This window comes from Mustela lutreola, chromosome 4 (genome assembly GCF_030435805.1).
Source record: "Mustela lutreola isolate mMusLut2 chromosome 4, mMusLut2.pri, whole genome shotgun sequence".
NCBI lineage: Eukaryota > Metazoa > Chordata > Mammalia > Carnivora > Mustelidae > Mustela > Mustela lutreola.
The window spans coordinates 104,728,592-104,746,703 of record NC_081293.1 but is presented as its reverse complement, the minus strand read 5'-3'; the positions used below and the strand labels follow the sequence as shown (position 1 = coordinate 104,746,703).

At 49.2% G+C, this 18,112-nt stretch overlaps 1 protein-coding gene across 5 annotated transcripts in view; it reads right to left on the bottom strand.

The window, feature by feature from the left end:
- Positions 1-18,112, bottom strand: part of COBL (cordon-bleu WH2 repeat protein) — a 261,854-nt gene that overhangs the window by 176,658 nt on the left and 67,084 nt on the right. The window contains exon 1 of one of the 5 annotated variants that reach the window (XM_059170612.1): positions 13,715-13,734. The exons of the other annotated variants lie outside the window; for them this stretch is intronic. Within the exon in view, the coding sequence (XP_059026595.1) occupies positions 13,715-13,716 (2 nt within the window). The 5' untranslated portion in view covers positions 13,717-13,734. Of the gene's footprint in view, positions 1-13,714; positions 13,735-18,112 lie in introns of those variants that run through there. 5 annotated transcript variants of the gene reach the window in all.

Below are 18,112 nucleotides of genomic sequence, written 5' to 3'. Positions count from 1 at the left end.
ATTCTCTCTCCCTGTCCCTTTGCCTCTCCTGCTCTGTGCTCTCTCACTCAAATAAATAAATCTTAAAAAAAAAAAAAAAAACAAGCAACCACAGTGCAGGAGGCATTGATGTAAATGATGGTCACTATCTTAAAGTCAAAAGATTAATATGCACAGGAAGAAAATGACCTACAAAGACTTAACCTTTTACACGTCAGATTGAATGCTGGTGATCTCAGTCAAGTGTCAGTGCCACAGAAAAGGAGTGGAGGGTTGTGATTCAGAGTGAGGGCCACATGGCTACATGTCAGGCAGCCTTGGATCAAAGCCTAGCTCTGCCATCTACTGATTATGTGCTCTCAGCTACTGATGGAGCCCTGTGCCTCAGTTTCCTTATCTGGAAAATAGGAATGACCTTGTAGGATTGCCATGATGATCCAGTGTAATGATGCTTATGAGCACAGACACTGACTAGTACTCAAGTTCACAGTAACTATCAGCAACTAACAACATTGTTAACATGACTTTTGTGCTTTATTTGTACAATGTGTAATTTGTACAATCTGTTTTCATTTTATAGTTGTAAAAGGAGCTCTTACCTAGCTTCATGCCTATGAGGGTAGGTATAGGTATTTAAGAAAACTAAATAGGTATTTAAGAAAACTAAATACATTTAATTGAATAAAAGATGTCACAATCGTTGTTTTGGGAGTATCACAAGACTTTCTTACACTGTGTGCAAAAATAAACTCAAAATGGACTAAAGACCTAAATGTGAAACCTGAAACCATAAACCCGCTAAAAGAAAACACAGGCAGTAATCTCTTGGACATCAGCCTTAGGAATATTTTTCTGGATGTGTCTCCTCAGGCAAGGGAAATAAAAACAAAAATAAACTATTGGGACTTCATCACAATAAAATGCTCTTCTGCAGCAAAGGAAACGGTCAAAAAATGAAAGCAACCTACAGAATGGAGGCAGAAATTTGCAAATGATAGTCCAATAAGGGGCTCATATCCAAAATATATACAGAATTTACACAACTCTATGCCAAACAAACAAACAAACCCATCAAAAATTGAGCAGAAGACCTGAACACATCTTATTCCAAAGAAGACATCCAGAGGGCCAACAGACACATGAAGATGCTCAATATCGTGCATCATCAGGGAAATGCAGATCAAAACCACAATGAGATATCAACTCGCACATGTCAGAATGGCTAAGATCATGAAGAAAGGAAAACAGATGTTGGTGAGGATGCGGAGAGAAAGGAACCTTCGTGCACCGTCGGTGGGAATGCAAACTGGTGCAGCCACTCTGGAAAACAGTATGGAGGTCTGTCAAAAACTTAAAAAGAGAAATATTTTTAGTGCCATCTAGTAGGCCCTAGGTGGCAAATATGGTGTCCATTTCAAATTGCCTGATGTGTATGGGCATTCCAGTTGAAAGTGGATTACAGCTGGCTAGACTGCACACACTTATGCTCTCACACTCAGGTGTCCATGAGGCCTGTCCAGTACACATAGTATGAGCCCTTCATCCCCTCGGCCTAGCCCTACTAACCTAGCCAGTGCCTTTGCCATGATGCTGGGGCCCTTCATCTTCAGCACAGTCTTCTTACATATGAAGGAGAAGGAGCAGTGTCACTGAGGGGGTAGAGCTCTGTGACTCCTTAGAACACACACATGGTGGTTATGTAGGCTTGGGTCTACCTCTTATGGAGGTTGTTTTTAGTTTCCTTCCTTCCTTCCTTCCTTTATGCCATGGAACAGTGGCACAACCTTACCTCAGTGGGAGATACAGCATTGAGTACCAAGGGACTGGGGATTGGGGAATGATTTTTATGTGTTTTTTTCCACCTAATGCTATGTGGTATTTTTCATATGTGGTCACTCTCCTTTCTAAGATGGACACTGCCCTCCAACTTAAAAAAAAAAAAAAAAAAGGTGCCATAGTGCTAGCTAGTAATTCTACCACTGGGTGCTTACTCGAAGAAAATGAATGCACTGGTTTGAAAAGATCTTTGTACCCCTATGTTTACTGCAGCATTATCTACAATAACCAAGATATAGAAACAATCCCAGGATCCACTGACAGATGAATAAATAAAGAAGCTGTGGAAAGTACAATGACTGTGAATGTATAATGACTCAGCCATAAAAAAGAATAAGATCTTGCCAATTTCAATGGAATGGATGGATCTAGAGGGTATCAGATGATTTAATTTATATATGCATCTAAAGCAACAAGAGAAATGAACAAAGAAAAACAGAAACAGACTCACACACACAGAGAACACAGTGGTGGTGTTTAGAGGGGAGGCAGGGAAGGGATGGGCAGAATAGGTAAAGTGGAGTAAGAAGTACAAACTTCCAGTTATAAAATGAATAAGTCAGAGGGATGGCAAGTAGAGCATAGGGAAGGCAGTCACACTGGGGTGAGCACTGGAGTAATGTATACAATTGTCTAATCACTATGTTGTAAAATGAAACTACTATAACATCGTGTGTCAACTATACTTCAATAAAAAATTAAAATACAATAGAATATTTAAAAATAAAAATGGGTCCCTACACTATCAGTTCTGAGACAGGCAGGCAGACCGAGTCCCAGGATTTATCAGGGGTTTTCTGCTCATCCCCACTATCTTAGATCATTTCCAACTGGACAGGCTGAACAGGAGGGGGCCAAGCAGGCCAGGCAGGATGGCCATCATCCCACTGATGGCCATGAGTGACCAGGCCACACTGAGTTTCAAAATCTGATCTTGTGCATGGAGAGAAGGCCCTTCCTGTCCTAGCACCTTCTAAGGAAGGGGTGTGTGGTGCCTGGCCCACACAAGCCTTCTCTCCACTCCCTGAATCCTACCCTGGTGGTTCATCTGACCACAGACTGGGCAGGTCATGTCTATCTTTAAGAAGAGAGTAGTATTTTAAAGAAGAGGATCACCTGGTCCTAGGGTCACCATCACAGTGACAGCTGAGATTCCAAGAACATTCTAGAGCCTTCTGGTACACACATGAGTGATGGAGGCACAGCTCTGACCAGACCTAGGAGCTCCTCTCAGAACTTATGGAGAGAAGCAGGATTCTCTCTCACCTCTCCCATCCTCTGCAGAGAGGCAGTGGCATCACCTGTGTGACCAACCACATGACACAGTGCCCATCAGGCCCCTGGCATGGCTCTTCCAAAGTCGGCCCCTCCCCCTGTGATTCCCTGTCTACCCTGTCCACTCAGAAACCACACCCTGAGACTTGGATTTCAGAGTGGGGCCTACAGGTCACTCTATACTTCGGGGTCACGCTCCCTGAGAGTCTTCAATAGGGTTGGCATGACTAAGGAAATTAACCGGTTTTCTTTTGTAAATGTGTTTTATCTAGTGGGTAGAATTTCCCTTCTGCAAGATACATCTACAGTTTTCTAAAGAAATTCAATGAAAGTTGAAGCATATCAAGTGCTTGATAGATGAAGTCCAGGCAAAGGTGGGCCTTCTTTTGGCACCAACAACGTCCTTCCATTGATCCTTCCAGGGACAATAAAACCCCAGAACAAAGTGGAAGAAAGACACCGATCCCAACAGCAGAGGCCAGGAATAAACTAATTCGATTGTTAGAAATGAGGGGGAAAATACCGTGGAGGCAAATGGGGTGGGAAAGTGGTCTTCCAAACTATTCTCAATAATCTAGCAACAGCACCGCGTGTCCTTCCTTTCCATCCAGGCCAGGAACAAGGGACAGGGAGGGACGCTGCTACCAAAGGGACTCACCTTTCAACTGGGACTCAGAAAGAGCTGTTTCAGAGGGCTCTGGAGTGGCTTAGATGGAATCCCCATTAGAAGCAGGATGCCACTCATTAGGAAAAAATCCCCTCATCCCGACCTGACATCCACAGGCTCTGTCCCACTGCTCACCCTTGCTTCCTGCCGAGAGATTCTGCATTCCTGCTTACTCTTCATCTAGTCCCTTCAGCGCTTTGCTTTTTATTTGTAATAAAGTACAGCACCTTGGCATGGCCTCGAAGGACCAAGACTTCCCACCTTGACTCTCCACCAGCCTCAGCTCTGCCACCTGCCAAGTCCCAACCTAACCTCCTCCTCCACACCTGGAACAAGCAAGCTCTCCCTTGTTGAGGACTTGAACATGCTGTCCCTCCTGCTGGGATGATCTTCCCTCTCCTTGGTTCCTTTCCACCCGCCATGACCCAAACTGAGAAGTGCACTCCCTGAAAGGCCATCCCCCAATTCCTAATGAGGCTCTGTCATTCTCCCTCAGGGACTTGGTTCCTTCTCTAGTGCTTCTCCTGATCTGCACTAACAGGTCTTTGCTGAGCTGTTTTGGACCAGCCACGACTCTAGACTCCCACTCCAAGGGAACAGGGGTCAAGACAGACAGAGTCGCTCAGCAACTATTTGCTGCATGAGTGAGTGATTTCTCAATGCTGGGATTCAGCTGCTATGCCACTAACCAAGTTTGCTATGAATGAAGCCAAGGGGAATGTCCAGATGCCCAGAGGACAGCAGATAGTGAAGGTACCCAGGGATTATTTAGGGAGCCCCCAAACACCCAATGGCAAGGAACCAGCTCTCACAGCTCTAAGGACAATATTCAGATGGTTCTTAGCTCTTAGTTTCTGAACACTTATGAGGCAGCCAAGCCTTCTGTGTGTGCCTGCTTCTCCCAGCAGCTTCACATGGCAGGTAGAGCTTCCCATCTTAAGTATGGGGTGACTGAGGATGGCACAGGGTGAGTAAGTTCTCCATGGCTGGAAAGACTGGAATGCCAGATGAATCTCGGAATCCACTCAGGCTGTAATGTGTCCCTGCCCCTCAGCTATTTCCTGAAAGCAAACCCCCAGGGCTATCTGGCAGGTTGATGTTGAGTTGTCTAAATGCTGTGCCCTGTGCAAGAACATTGGTGTCCTGTGGGGGTAGCCATAATGAGAGGGGTAGGTCAGAAAACGGCCCTTTGTTGAAGCTTCTGGCACAATCATAGACACAAGCCATCTGCTGCAATGTGGGGTCTGGACAAGCCTTGTTTCAAAGCCTAGTTAGAGCCTCGTCTTATTTCTAGGTAAAGTTAGAAGCCCCAAGAATTTCATTTGAGGCTCTAGTTTTCTTATAGATTCCACGGATCACAGGGACCATGTTCAGCACCCTCAGGGAACAGAGGAAGGGACAGAGTCAAAGGGAAAGGGAAGGACCAGTCCACGGATGATGTCCGGAGCTAGGACAGCCCCTGAGTCAGTCCTCAGGGTTCTCAATAACTTGATGGTTGGGGACTCCTTAGAGGATCCTTAGAGGATCCTTAGAGGATCCAATGAAGGCTACTTGTCCTCTCTCCAGGAAAGATGAACCTTCACATGCACGCAAGCTCCACAGACCACCGTGAGTGACCAACCCCGGGTTAGAACCCGCATAATACTTTCTCTCAGAGTCGAGCACCTCTAAGAGGGCAACATTCTCTCTAAGGCAACAATTCCTTCTAATAAAGGACAAATGAGGCACATCCCCCAGATGCATTACTCTACCAGCTCTGTCTTTACCAACAAAACCCGATACAAGAGGGACATTCACCAGAGGTGCAGATGAATGACACGGGCTGAAAGACATGTATGCACGAAAGTCTCAAGTGAAGAGGCCATTCTAAGTTGCAGCTTACAGATGAAGACAGTAACGCCATACTGTTCTAGTAAAACCAGGGGCAGTGGCTGTCCCCAGGAAAAGGCAGTATTTTGGGGCAATGCGGACACCATATTTCAGAATTCTACCCCTGGAACATAGTTCTACAGCTGTAAGCCATCTACCAGTCCCCGTGACATGCTCTGCAGTCAGGAAAACATAAGTTCAGATCTAGTAAAGATACCCCCAAGCTGTGTGAGCTCCAACAAGTGACTTCATGTGCGCAGGTTCTTGGCACTTTTAAGCCTCAGTTTCCCCTAGAGCTGACCAATGAGCACTTTCAATCTTCATCTGACACAGTTAACACAAGGATTAAATGTTTCTCATGCTGCAGTGCTGTGGAGGCTGTACTCAAGGACTGGTAGCTGCTACAAATAATTTAACTACTATTAACAGGTTTATTGTTGAGGACAAAAACCCCAAAAAGCCAGCCTCCTGTCTCCATGAGGGCAGTTTGGAAGCTAACTCCTCAAGGTGCCCCCAAAAGGCTCATTTGTGCAACAAATGCATTCAAAATCAACAGAGAAACCCTACTCACAACCTTATTGCACCACTTAGACCCAGGTTTGGGGAAGCTTTCAGTAATTCAACATGAAAAGATTAGTTTTCTTGATAGGATTCTCAAAGACATAATAACAAAAGATATCCATAACACTCACCAAACTCTACACTTGGGCCGCATACGTGGGAACGCTTCTATCTCTGCACACATCAAGTCAATACTCAAAGAGGAACATAGGAGAGCCGTGTCCCACAGCATTACCCAACTCCTAGGCAGTTAAGAAAGCTCCATAGGTGTGGATCACTTAACCATCGGCAAATGCTCTGCGATGAAGCTGAGCAGAACGGCTTCTGCTCCAACCATCAGATAAAACAAGAGTAACTACATTGTCGAACGGTACAGCAAAAGTTCTCTCCTTCCAAATAACAGGCGGTGCTCCTTTCCTGAGGTTGGAACATTCTTATCAAATGAAATGAAATAGATCAGAGAAGACTTACTGATTGCCAAACCACCTGGCAATGTTTGCACACATCCCAAGCTGTCCCCTGCCCCTGCCTGGAGCAGCTTGCTTTGCCCCCTACAAGGAGAGTAGAGCGGTCTCCAGCCTGGGCTAAGGCAGTCCTAGGAGATGAAGGAGCTTCCCTGGACTGGGAGACGGAGGCGAGGCAGTGTGGTGAGAACAAGCAGAGGCCTCTGATCCGACCCAGCCTAGTGACTTATTAATAAAGGTGCTACCCGATGCAGGGTTTCTTCCCAAGCAAGCCTGTGCACGGGTGACCGCGCTTGCAGAGATGCTCCCTGCTGTGTGCGCCACCAGCGACCAAACTCACAAGATGCTTTCATTTTCGTGGTCAAATTCACAGACCTTTTAACCATGGAAAATAAAATGTTAAAAGGAGGAGCGACTAGGGAGAGGAGGAGAGTTTCCTCCTCCCTAATGTGGATGCCTGGCGGCAGCCTGCTTCTTTCTTACAAAGCGCACCCACCACTTTCTCATACTGGGGCCCATACAGGAAACGCAGGAGGTTGCTTGGGGGAGAAAAACCCTAATTATTCTTTAAGAGCCAGGTCATACCTTTCATGTCGATGCCCACCTTGGGCAACGAGGCATTTGCTGAACTTGTAGAAAGCAATTCTTGCCATCTAAAGGCACAATTCAGCAACTTCTTTTCCTGAAGAGTGTTTGTTTTTCTTTTCTTCCCTCCAAAACAACCATGTGACAAGAAGCTCATTGTTTTTTGGCAGCCAGTCTTGCCCTAGTGTGGTTTTTCAAGCTCAAAACCCATATTCAGTTTCTACCAAATACCACTGTCCCAGGATTACCAACAATGCTGCCAAACAGATAATGTATGCAGGGAGACGTGCCTAGGAGCCCGACATGCTCCAGTTCTCAACAGAGCTGAGGGCCTGGGGTCCCACTGAAGGCACAGAGGGCCTGAGATGAGGGGATCTGCTGGCCAGGACAACACCTTTCTCCCTTGGGCCCCTGCAGTCTTCTCTGTGTCACCAGAACTACCTACTTCCCTGACTAGCAGCCCCCAGAGATCTGGTCAACCATCCTCTCTGGCTGGGGAGGCAGGGGCCCTCTAGCAGAACCCCATGGAGGAGACTAGGAGTGTGTTTTCCCCCAGCTGTCCCCTGGTTAGATGCCAGCCTCACTGCACAGAGGCCCTACCCACACCCAGCCACCACCTTGGTCCCGCAATCCCAGAGACTGTGTAAGTCTGCTGGCTTGTAGGGCATTACAAGCCGAATGACGAGCTCTCTGTGCAAACTGCTCACTGACCCTCCTTTCACTGGGAGGCTCCACTATTCCCCAAGACTTCTCCCTGGCCTTCATCTCTTCCTACTCCCCTTCCTTCTCTGCCTCCCTCTCCACTCCCCATCTTCCTCCTAAGCTTCCTTCCCCTCCTCCTATGTCAGTGCAAGTTGGTTCCAACTCTGCCAGGCCCCACAAGACCTCCTCCTTCCCACCCTCCCTGCTCCACCCACACTCAGGCTGGACTACTGCATTAGACTCTCACAGAATCTCCTCTGACTCCTGACACACCTCCTTCTGAGTCCCCATGTCTACAGGCTAGGAAGACTCTTCCTCAAGTATGACTCCCTTCTACCAGGCCCCTACTACAAACACCTAAGTGCTCCCCACTGGCCACTGGGCAGCCCCAAACCTCCCTGCCTGAGATGCTGTATCTCAATACTATTTCCACTGTGACCCTACATCGCCCAGCTGCGGTGACCAGAACCTTGGCGCTCAGAAGGGACTCAGAAGGGACTCTCTCCCCTCCATCCCATCTCCAGCTGCAGATCCTCTGCCAGCCCCATCTGTGAACCCTTCATCACAGCTCAGCACCACCACCGAGCAGCAAAGACCCTACACAGTGCAGTCACCAGGTGCAGCCTCCATTTCCTCCTCCATGTGATGGGGACAACACCCATGCCTTCTCCAGGGGATCATGTCAAAGTTAAGTGATCTCACTCTTCTTGGATGCACGGTCACTGCCTGGCAACTGAGCCTTCAGCTAGCAACTCCTGTGACACAGTGTGGAACGGGGCTATCCTGTTATCACATGTCCATGAAGCCAGAAAGCCGAGAATCCCATGTTCTAGATTCTAGAAATGCCCCAGCAGGTCCTTGCCTGGAGGGGTCCCACCTATTGTCTATCCCCTCACTAGCGTAGTGAGGAGAAGGCTAGAGGTTTCTGAGGCCAGTACGTCAGGTTAGTGGGGACATCATGGTGCCCCATCCCTCACCTGGTGCTTCTCTGTCCTCCTCCAAACCATCCAGGGGCCTCCTGGAGAGCCATACCACAACTGAGCTGGACTGGAGGCTAGCAGATACAGAGCTGTGGAACTGCAGGCCCCGGGCTGTGTGGGAGGGCCATGATGTGGGTCTCTGGGGCCAGGGCAAGTTCAGGAATAGAAACAGATGCATTTCCTGCCCAACTAATTTTGGAGGGAGGCTGGCTGGGACTGCCCATGAAGCTGGCTGACAGAGAGCGTCAGAAGTGGGCACACTATAGACCCACTGGTTGAAGCCCCAAAACGTTGAGTTCCTAAGTCAGGTGGAGACTGCAGAATTCGGCAGACTCAAGAGACCTTCAAAGGGACCTGAACAAGAGGGATACCCGCTGGATCTAGGCCTCGGGCAGAGACCACTCTAAGCTGTGGTGCATAAGAGTCATGGACCCCGCAAGAGGACACAGGGTGGGGGCAGGCCGCGCAGCAGCAAGGGAAGAACAGAAAGCACCCACAAAGGATAAGTGCTGGCTCCCTCCATTACTTGCAGCATCCCTACCCAGGCACAAAGCAGCCCCCAGAGGCCTCCAGGAATAGACAGGACACAGAAACCTCCCCAGCAGGTGCTGTGGTGAGGCTTGAGTATGGAGGCCGGGTGGGAAAAGAGAGCTTCAGCTAGATATGGGAATGAACTTGAAGTCCAGGGGGACTGCCTGGCATTTATTCCCGGGTGGCAGAACTGGCAGAGACCCAACTGTCCTTTCGTAAATGTGCTATTCTCCATCTCACCACCATTCCAGAATGATCAGAAATGGAAATGGCCCAAAAAAGAGAAGAAGAGAGACTAGTAGAGAAGAACACAGATCTATGTTCTCCCTTTCCTCCTTCTCTGGAAGGCCACGAGGGGAGGGCAGACTTTGAAATTTCCTAGGACCCACCTGGCTGTGGTTCTGGGAGAGCTGGCTTAGCAGCTCCAGGAAAGCTGAGCCACACAGAAGCCGCTGGTGTACCCCTAAACTGAGATCTGGCAGCATGGCCCATTTGTATTCCCGAAGAAAAGAACAATCGGGGATTTTTAGGACGTTCTCCTCAATGCTGACAAATTTCTTCCCGGGCCATGTGGCCATGTGGCCACAGAACCATCAGGGAAACTGTGAGTGAGTCCACTGACAGACAAGATGCTAAAGAACAGAAAATTACAGAAATGACCAGAAATCTATTTCAACACATCTCTATGGCAATGGCAGGCACCTCTATTATACACGAGGCATCAGAGAAAATAAATACAGACAGCCGTTAAGTTCTGGAGCGTGCCAGAATGAAAGCTGGCAAACATTAGCTAAAGTGAGGGGTTTTTTTTTTTTTTTTTTCTGTTTTAAGCATATTTGGGGGGTAATTATCAGCAATAGTGGAAAACCCTTGGTTTCACATCACCCTCCAAGAAACCACGCTGTCCTGTTAGCACTGAAATTTTTAGCTCAGAAGACCTACTGGCAAATCCTACAGTTTCCTCCTGATTCACTACTGGAACTGGCAAGGGGCAGGAAACACCAGCGAGCCTCCTATCACACACGAGAGACACCAAACCTGGGACATGAGGGAATGGCAGGGATGCGGATTTATTTTCGACAAGACGCACATGCGGGTTTTTTTGTTGTTGTTTCTTTCCTTCAGGGGGAAAAAGAAAAGGACTAAGATTGTATTAAGTTCCTTCTAGCAAAGTGTGAAAAAAAAAGAAAAGAATGAAGCCGAATGGGAATTCTAAGATAAAAATGGCAGAACAAGAATTTAGAAAGGATGCCACACAGTCTGAAATGCACCCTGCTGCCTACTGATAAGCCGGTCCTGTTTCTATTTACTTTTGTGAATAACTGAAAAGCAGAGAAATCTGACGAGCCAGCTTTCCACAGAGCCAGTAACTGATTGGAAGAAAACAGAGCTCTGAGCGTTTCTCAGGGAAATGAACCCGACTCCTTTACCCCATGGCCAGAATTGCACAAAATCATGGTTCAGAGAAAGGCCCGTTCTGGCAATGCCCCGTTGCCTGATGTCTGCCAGGGAACGTCTGATTTCTGGGCCTGTGTTTTCACGACTCCATTACGATGGGCGCACTCCGGACAGCAGACTCACACAGAATAGCTGTAAAAAATAGCTGAACCTCGTGTTCACTGCCTCAAATCTTATTTCTGCCCATTAAGGAACAGAACTTTTACTGCCTAAAATACATGGAAATGACACTTTATTGAGATTGACATTAATCTATTACTAAAGACACCTTCAGCAAAAATAGCAGAGAGACATATAGGCATGAGAACACTCACAGAAACAGAGGCAAAGGGTCAGCCCATGTCGATACAGGCGTTTTCTGGCCTGAGAGCTGGGCACTGGGTGCCTTGAATTCTCCTTTGAAAATATGACACTTGATAACCTCCGTGGGAGTTGAGTCTCAAAATAGGGCCTGGGCCCCATGGCGGATCCCTGGCCTGGCGAAATCGGAGCTGGGTGCTTCCATGGCTCGGCTAGAGTGGGTCCTCCAGACCCGCCCCCCCAATCCGCGCAGGGCGTGGAGCTGAGGAGCCCAGCCAGGCCCATTTCCCAAAGGCCATGGTAACACGCTGGTTAGCCAAGGCCATGCTGGGGGTCTCTAAATCCATCCCTGGAGAAGTTCACGGGACAGGAGGCCAGTGCGGGGCAGATGGGCTCCTGGGTCTCTAACCCTAGAGAAATCGAGGGACAGGGATGGGGAGGGAGGAAGAGGAGGAGCTGTCCTCCCTCATGTCAGTGGACAAGCCCAGTCGCCCTCCACTCTCCACTGTGAAGGTACCCGCTGGTGCCTACTCCAGGTTTTTGATCTGGTTGCTTGGGTGGGCAGGGGCCCCCACAGGACTTCTGTACCACACCATCCCCCACCCCCAGGGGCACAGCCTGGTTTGAGGGGCCCTGCATCCCAGGACCCCTTTAAGCGAAACAACACATGAGCACCATCGTAGGTCAGGTGTGGATGTGGCCCAACATGCTGTTGAGGGTCTAGCTTCAACAGCCAGAAGAAGTGAAGGGGCAGGTGGGCCTTCCCACCCAGCAGCCTCTGTCCTCTCCCCCTGCTCTGCAGTCTTTCCAGCCCCCAGCCCCCCACCCAGCCTCCCCTAGGGTCTGCATTCTACTAACTCCCCCAAGTCAGAACGCTTCGGTGCAGCTGAACAAAACGTCCATTCACTTCCTAAGCTTCACAAACAAACCCGAGCAGAAACTCCACAGTCTCCCTCAGCAGGAAACCCGCTCCCCTACAGGTCTAGCCTCCATCTTCCAGAAGCAAGCTGACCCTCACGGAGAGTCAAAGGGACCCGCGCCCGGCCTTTCACTGCGACCCAGTAGGAGTGACCCTCCTGGACACACGAGGAGCAGGTGGGGCGAGATTTCAAAGTAAGGAGGCCATTCCCGAGTGCCAGGGACAGAGAGCCTGGGGCGGGGAGGCGGGGGGGGCGGCGCTCAGCCTCAGAGCTGCAAGAGGACATGCCAGGCTGGGAAGCCAGCGGTCTCAGGAGCCTCATGGAGGGTGAGACAACCTGTTCTCACAGAAGGAGCCCCCGGGATGTGGAAGCAGAGTCAGCCTGCTGGGTGCCTGGGTGGCTCAGTCAGTTAAGGGTCCGACTCTTGGTTTCCATTCAGGTCATGACTTCAGGGTCATAGGATCAAGCCCTACCTTGGGCTCCTCACTCAGCTTGGAGTCTGCTTGAGATTCTCTCTCCCTCCTCCCCTCCCCCTTGCTTGCTTGCATTCTCTCTCAAAAGCAATCAATCAATCAATCAATCAATCTTAAAAACTTCCCACCAGCCTGGGTGGGGACTGGGGCACGGGGGTCAGGCATCTGATGGTGACGTGGGCCAGGAAGCTGGTGGGGAGGGGCTGCTGCAGAGCATGCCTCATGCTTCCCTCCTGGTGAACAGGGTTTTGAAAGAAGTTCGGATTTGTCCCCTGCTGAATACAACAGCTCAGGGCCGGCAGCTTGCCCTCCCTGCTCTGGGCGAGCCTGTCGTGAGCCTATCGTGGGGGCCACACACAGCAGAGGAACATGACTCCCAGGTGAGGGGTATGGTACAGAAAGTGTAGGGGGCACCTGGCAGGTGGCGGGCTCAGATGGCCGCGGGCTCCCTCCTCCAGCCGGAACGCATCAGGATGGTGCTGCCTGTGCAGAAGACTGTTTGCTGGTGTCTTGCCCACGCCTGCCCCCAAAGGCTCAGAGCAAGACCTGGTGGGGGGCGGCGGGGCGGGTCCCTTCCTTGCCCTTCTGACAGCCTCCATGCCTTGCCGTTTGCTCCTTTCAAATCCAAACACAAGCGATGAAGCAAAATGCCTGGCGTGTGCCTGGAGCCCACAGGTGCTTCAATAAGCACAGGAAAACCACTTAAAAATGCAAGTCTGATACAATACATCCATCTGAACATAGATTTCTGAATGCAAGTCTGAACCATACATCCATCTGAACCTAGCAGCTGAATTTACGTTTAGGCTTTGCTCATCTCCATACACATAAACACGGTGGAGATTCTTTCTTCCATCTTCAAAAACAGAAGAGGTGATGATACGAAATTAGACCACCCCCTACACCATTCAGTCACTAGCTTCTGAGATCTTAAATTCAGCATTACAGAAATACAAAGTATTGTCATATCTTCCTCATTCTGGGACCCGGAGGAAAAAAAATACTTCCAAGGGGGCTGGTTTAGGAACAGTATGATTTCGGGAACGGTTAGTAATGAGAACAACAGGTGTGTTAGGATAGAGCATCATTTGGGGCATTACAGAGCAATATTTACATGGTGTTTTAGATAACGAGCCAGTCCCCAAGACGGATGTGAGTCCCTGAAGCTTCCAGGTTCATCTTCTGTTTGACAGACAGGCAGGCAGCAGAGACCTGGAGAGGCAGCCTGGGAGGAGAGGGCTGATGTCACAGGTGGCTTTGTTGACAGCTCAGGTGTGCTGGGACCATGTCAGTCCCCCCACCCCCAGTACCACAGGGGCATGAAGCAGGAGAAGGAAATGTCCCCCAAATGGAATCTGACCAAGCTGACCGGAGACGGTGCCCCAGGCAGGGCTCTGGGCCCTTTTCGCCCACCCAGATTGCTGGGCAGACTTCCCCAGATGGTTTTCGTCTACACAGTCGTGACCAGACGGCTTTGAGAGCCTCCCCTGGCACACTGTGGCCCTCAGAGTTCTGGTTCAGTTTTACTGGAGTCAGTTTGGTCACCTATCATTGCTGGATCAAATGCAAATCCAAAGGAAAGCCATGCTCACAAGAGTGGGGGGCAGGTTTCCCATTTTCCCTGTAAAAGCCCCTTTTCAGAGTTTCAAAGCAGCATCAAGAGGCAGAGTGGTAGTAACCCACCCCAGAGTGATTTTTGCCTGCCAGCTCGGACCAAAGCATATCCGTCCAACTCAGCTTTCCAGAAGCTTTTCTTATCCTTGCAAAATAATTTTTTTTCCTTTTATTGTAATTTTCATGAGAGCAGGACAGAACAGATTCTGGAACTTGGCAAGTACACATGGCCAGCCAGTGAGAATCCATCAAGGGTGTCCCTTTGTCACCGGGAGTGTCAATGGGACAGAGAGAGGGGTAAGGTGCACCCACCCACTCCTAGCTACACTCGCACCCCAGCTCCTTACAAACAGGAATGCTGTCCCCTTTCCTAAGGTATAGCAAAGGAAAAAAAAATGTTGGTATACACAACAGCCACAGTGTTTTGTTTTGTTTTTGTTTTGATTTGTTTTTGTTTTTGTTTTGGTGTGTTTTCTACCCAACACATCAGTTCAGTGTCTATCCAACAGCCCCCAGAACCCCTTAGCCACCATGCTCCAGGCCAGCGGAGCATCATTTTCTATAACAGTTGCTCACTCCCACCCTGAATCTGCCCTTTGCTCTGCAGCGAGTGTACACCTCTCTCTCTCATCCCTAAAGATCCAGCTCTGGAAATCCTTTTTCCACGAAGGGTCCCCAGGGAGAGGGAGCCACACCTCCTCCTCTGGGCTGCCCCTTCACCCATAGCTGTCCCTACTCAGACATGCCCTGGACCTGCCCCCAACTGTTCACTTCTTAGGAATATTAGTAACATGCTCATTATTACAATTACATTAAGTTATGGTTAAATAAACTACATTAGAGGGGCGTCTGGGTGGCTCAGTTGGTTAAACGCCTGCCTTTGGCTCAGATCATGATCTCGGGGTCCTGGGATCGAGTCCCGCCTCTGGCTCCCTGCTCAGCAGGGATTCTGCTTCTCCCTCTCTCTCTTCCTTTGTGATGTCTCTCACTTTCCTTCTCTCATATAAATAATAAATGAAATCTTATAAAATCCCATCTATAGATACTGAACTTGGAATTTCATATACTTTCCATGGGTCACAAAATCACTCTCCTTGTGATTTTTCTTTTTTTAAATAAACCAGCCAAAAAGCTTGAAAACCATCCTTCACATGCAGGCTGTACTCAGGCTGGCCTTGGTTTGCCAAGCCCTGTTATGGACGTAAGGAAGTGATGGGGACCATCTTCATAATGCATACCAAACTTAAAGGGTAGTATTGTCTGTGGCCACTGCATGGGGAGGAGCACAGAAAATCCAGGAAATGGGACTGTTCATATACTCTGCTCTGTTCAACAAGGAGGTCGCACATCGCTGAGGGGAGTGGAAAGGTCCAACGTTCCCAGCTGTGCTGTCGTCTTCCTTGTAAGGGAATCACCTGCCGACATTCACCTGATCTGCCCCTGCCCTCAAGGCCACTGGGCAGTGTCCACGGATTCATGGGTTAACAAAAACATCTATAATCATCCTCTGGCTTCATGCCATTTACATTCGGAGGCAAGTGCTATATGTCCTTCATATACGTAAACTTTATAATAAACCTACCATTTTTTCAGAGAGCCCGCTGGTAGCCATCTACCGGCACGCCACTGCCTTATCCCAGAGGATCAGGACTACCGGCTCAGGAGAAGAGGGCTTGCTGCCCACCCGTTCCAGAGCCTTTCAGGAAGAGAGATGGAGTGTCTCTGCCCCAGAAAAGTGCCCAGTAAACGTCTGCCTGGTATTCAGGTGGCATGGCAAACAAACACTCAAATGAGCAAATGGATGTCCTCCCCTGGCACCTCAGGTCTCTCACCACCTCTCATCTTTCAGGAATAATCACAGATAACCAAATCTGGTCACGAAATTCACTCTTAAAATGTTTCAGTGAATTCTCAACACATCCATTCGTTAACAAAAGCAAATACGTTACATGCAAAGTATATATATATATCTCCTACTAATTGGTACTTACTGTGTTTTCATGTGCAAGCTAATAATACTTTGCACACATTATTGAGGGCAGTTTTGTGTCTGGACTCATTAGAATCTAAATGAACCCAAGGCTGGTGAGAACGCACGGCATCAGCCGGGGCCTGGAGCTCCGCTCGGCCACAGCCAAGTGCTGCTGGAGGCCCGCATGCATGCTCACGGCACATTCCGAACAGACACGCAGCTCATACTCGCAGGGCTGTTGCCATAACTTTGGATTTGCATTTTAAGGAACTGGCTCCTGCTCCAGGAGGCAGAGAAAGGAGCTAATCTCCTATTTAAAAAGTAATAATAATAATAATATTCCATAAAACTAAAACTAAATAGGCATTTAAGAGAAGTTTTACAGAATGGAAGACTGCATACCTGACAAACTAGAAGCAGGGAAGGTTAAGGCCAAATACTCAGGCAGGCCCACTGCCAGGTATAATTATTTCCTCATTCCACACATTTCCAGAAAGATAACAGTACTTAGAAGCCTCGTGGTCCGTATTCCACCCTGTAATGTCCTGTGGTTCTTCAGGGGCTAACTCTCTCACGCAGGATCCAACAGGCTGTCCTGACTAAATTCACCTCCATGTTGAATAGCGTAAAGAAGGTGCCAGAAAATTCCAGAACTTTCCAAATGGGGCAGCTGTATGAAACTGGGCTGGCCACTGACCCGGCAGCACCTCCAACTCCTCACTGATAAAATGACTTGGTGATGTCTCAGGGACAGCTACTGCTGCCTTTTAATTTTATGACCTGAAGGTCTAAGACCCACAAACAAACAAAAAGTCAATTTGGGATCCAAACACAGCAAGAAACCAACCTTTCCAGGATCTAAGCTGCTTTGTTTTGTAAATACTGGCGACTGGATCTTATGGCAGACACACACAGAGTTGACACCCTTGCAGCCTGTTCTGAGAGTGAGCCCCTCCCCCCCAGGCATTAGCTGGGAGGGGGCTGTGCCCTGATTTGTTCCCAGACTCTGAGCCCAGGGGTCTTTTCCAGGAGCTTCCTGTCCAGGAGGCCTTGTCTGACGCCAATCTTAACACCTCCGAGTGGACTAATTCGAGGAGATACGGGCCCCAGCCAGACTGAGACACAGGTGAGCTCCATGAGGGGGCGTCCGGGCCCACAGCAAGCAGCTGGAGCTCATGGGGTGCCAGGGGTGGACGGCAGGACAGAGGGCACCAGGGCCAGGTCAAGTGTCTACCTTCTGCCAGGTAGGTAAACAGTTCCCTTCAGTCCCACTGAGGGCAGGTGGGCAACAGGGCCGAGACTGATGTAAAGACACAGCTGAGGGCCCCAGGGGTCTGTCTGGAAGCTGTCCCCTAAGCTGAAACAGCCTGCCCTCTATCGGACGGACTCAGGAGGTGGCAGAGTGACGGGGCACAGGCTCTGGAACCCATGGCTGTGCACTCATTCCCTGGGGCCTCCTACTGGCTTACCGGCCTGCCTGGGTCATGTCACCACTCTATGCCTTGGGCTCCCTGTATTTACATGGAGGTGACAGTAGTGCCACCTCCTCCTAGGGTCCTGAGCATGACACGCACGAAGACTGCGAGAAACTCACCAGAAATCCTAGCTGCGATCGGGGGATCCTTGGGAAATCTAAACTGTATATTCATCATACGGACATAAGCCATAGGAGAGTGAATACTATAATAATAATAGTGATAATAACGATGATGATGATGATGATGAAGATGATGATGGAGTCCTAGTCTCACTGTGCTGAATCCATTTCCTCAAAAATAAACCGTGTTGACTGCTCCCCTGCCAGGCTTTCCCTAGAACCTGTGTTGTGTGTGTGTATGTGTGTGTGTGTGTGTGTCTCCTTCCACTGGCAAAGTACAGAATGCAGTAAAACACACATGACAGGGGCTGGAGGGACCTCCCTGAGCT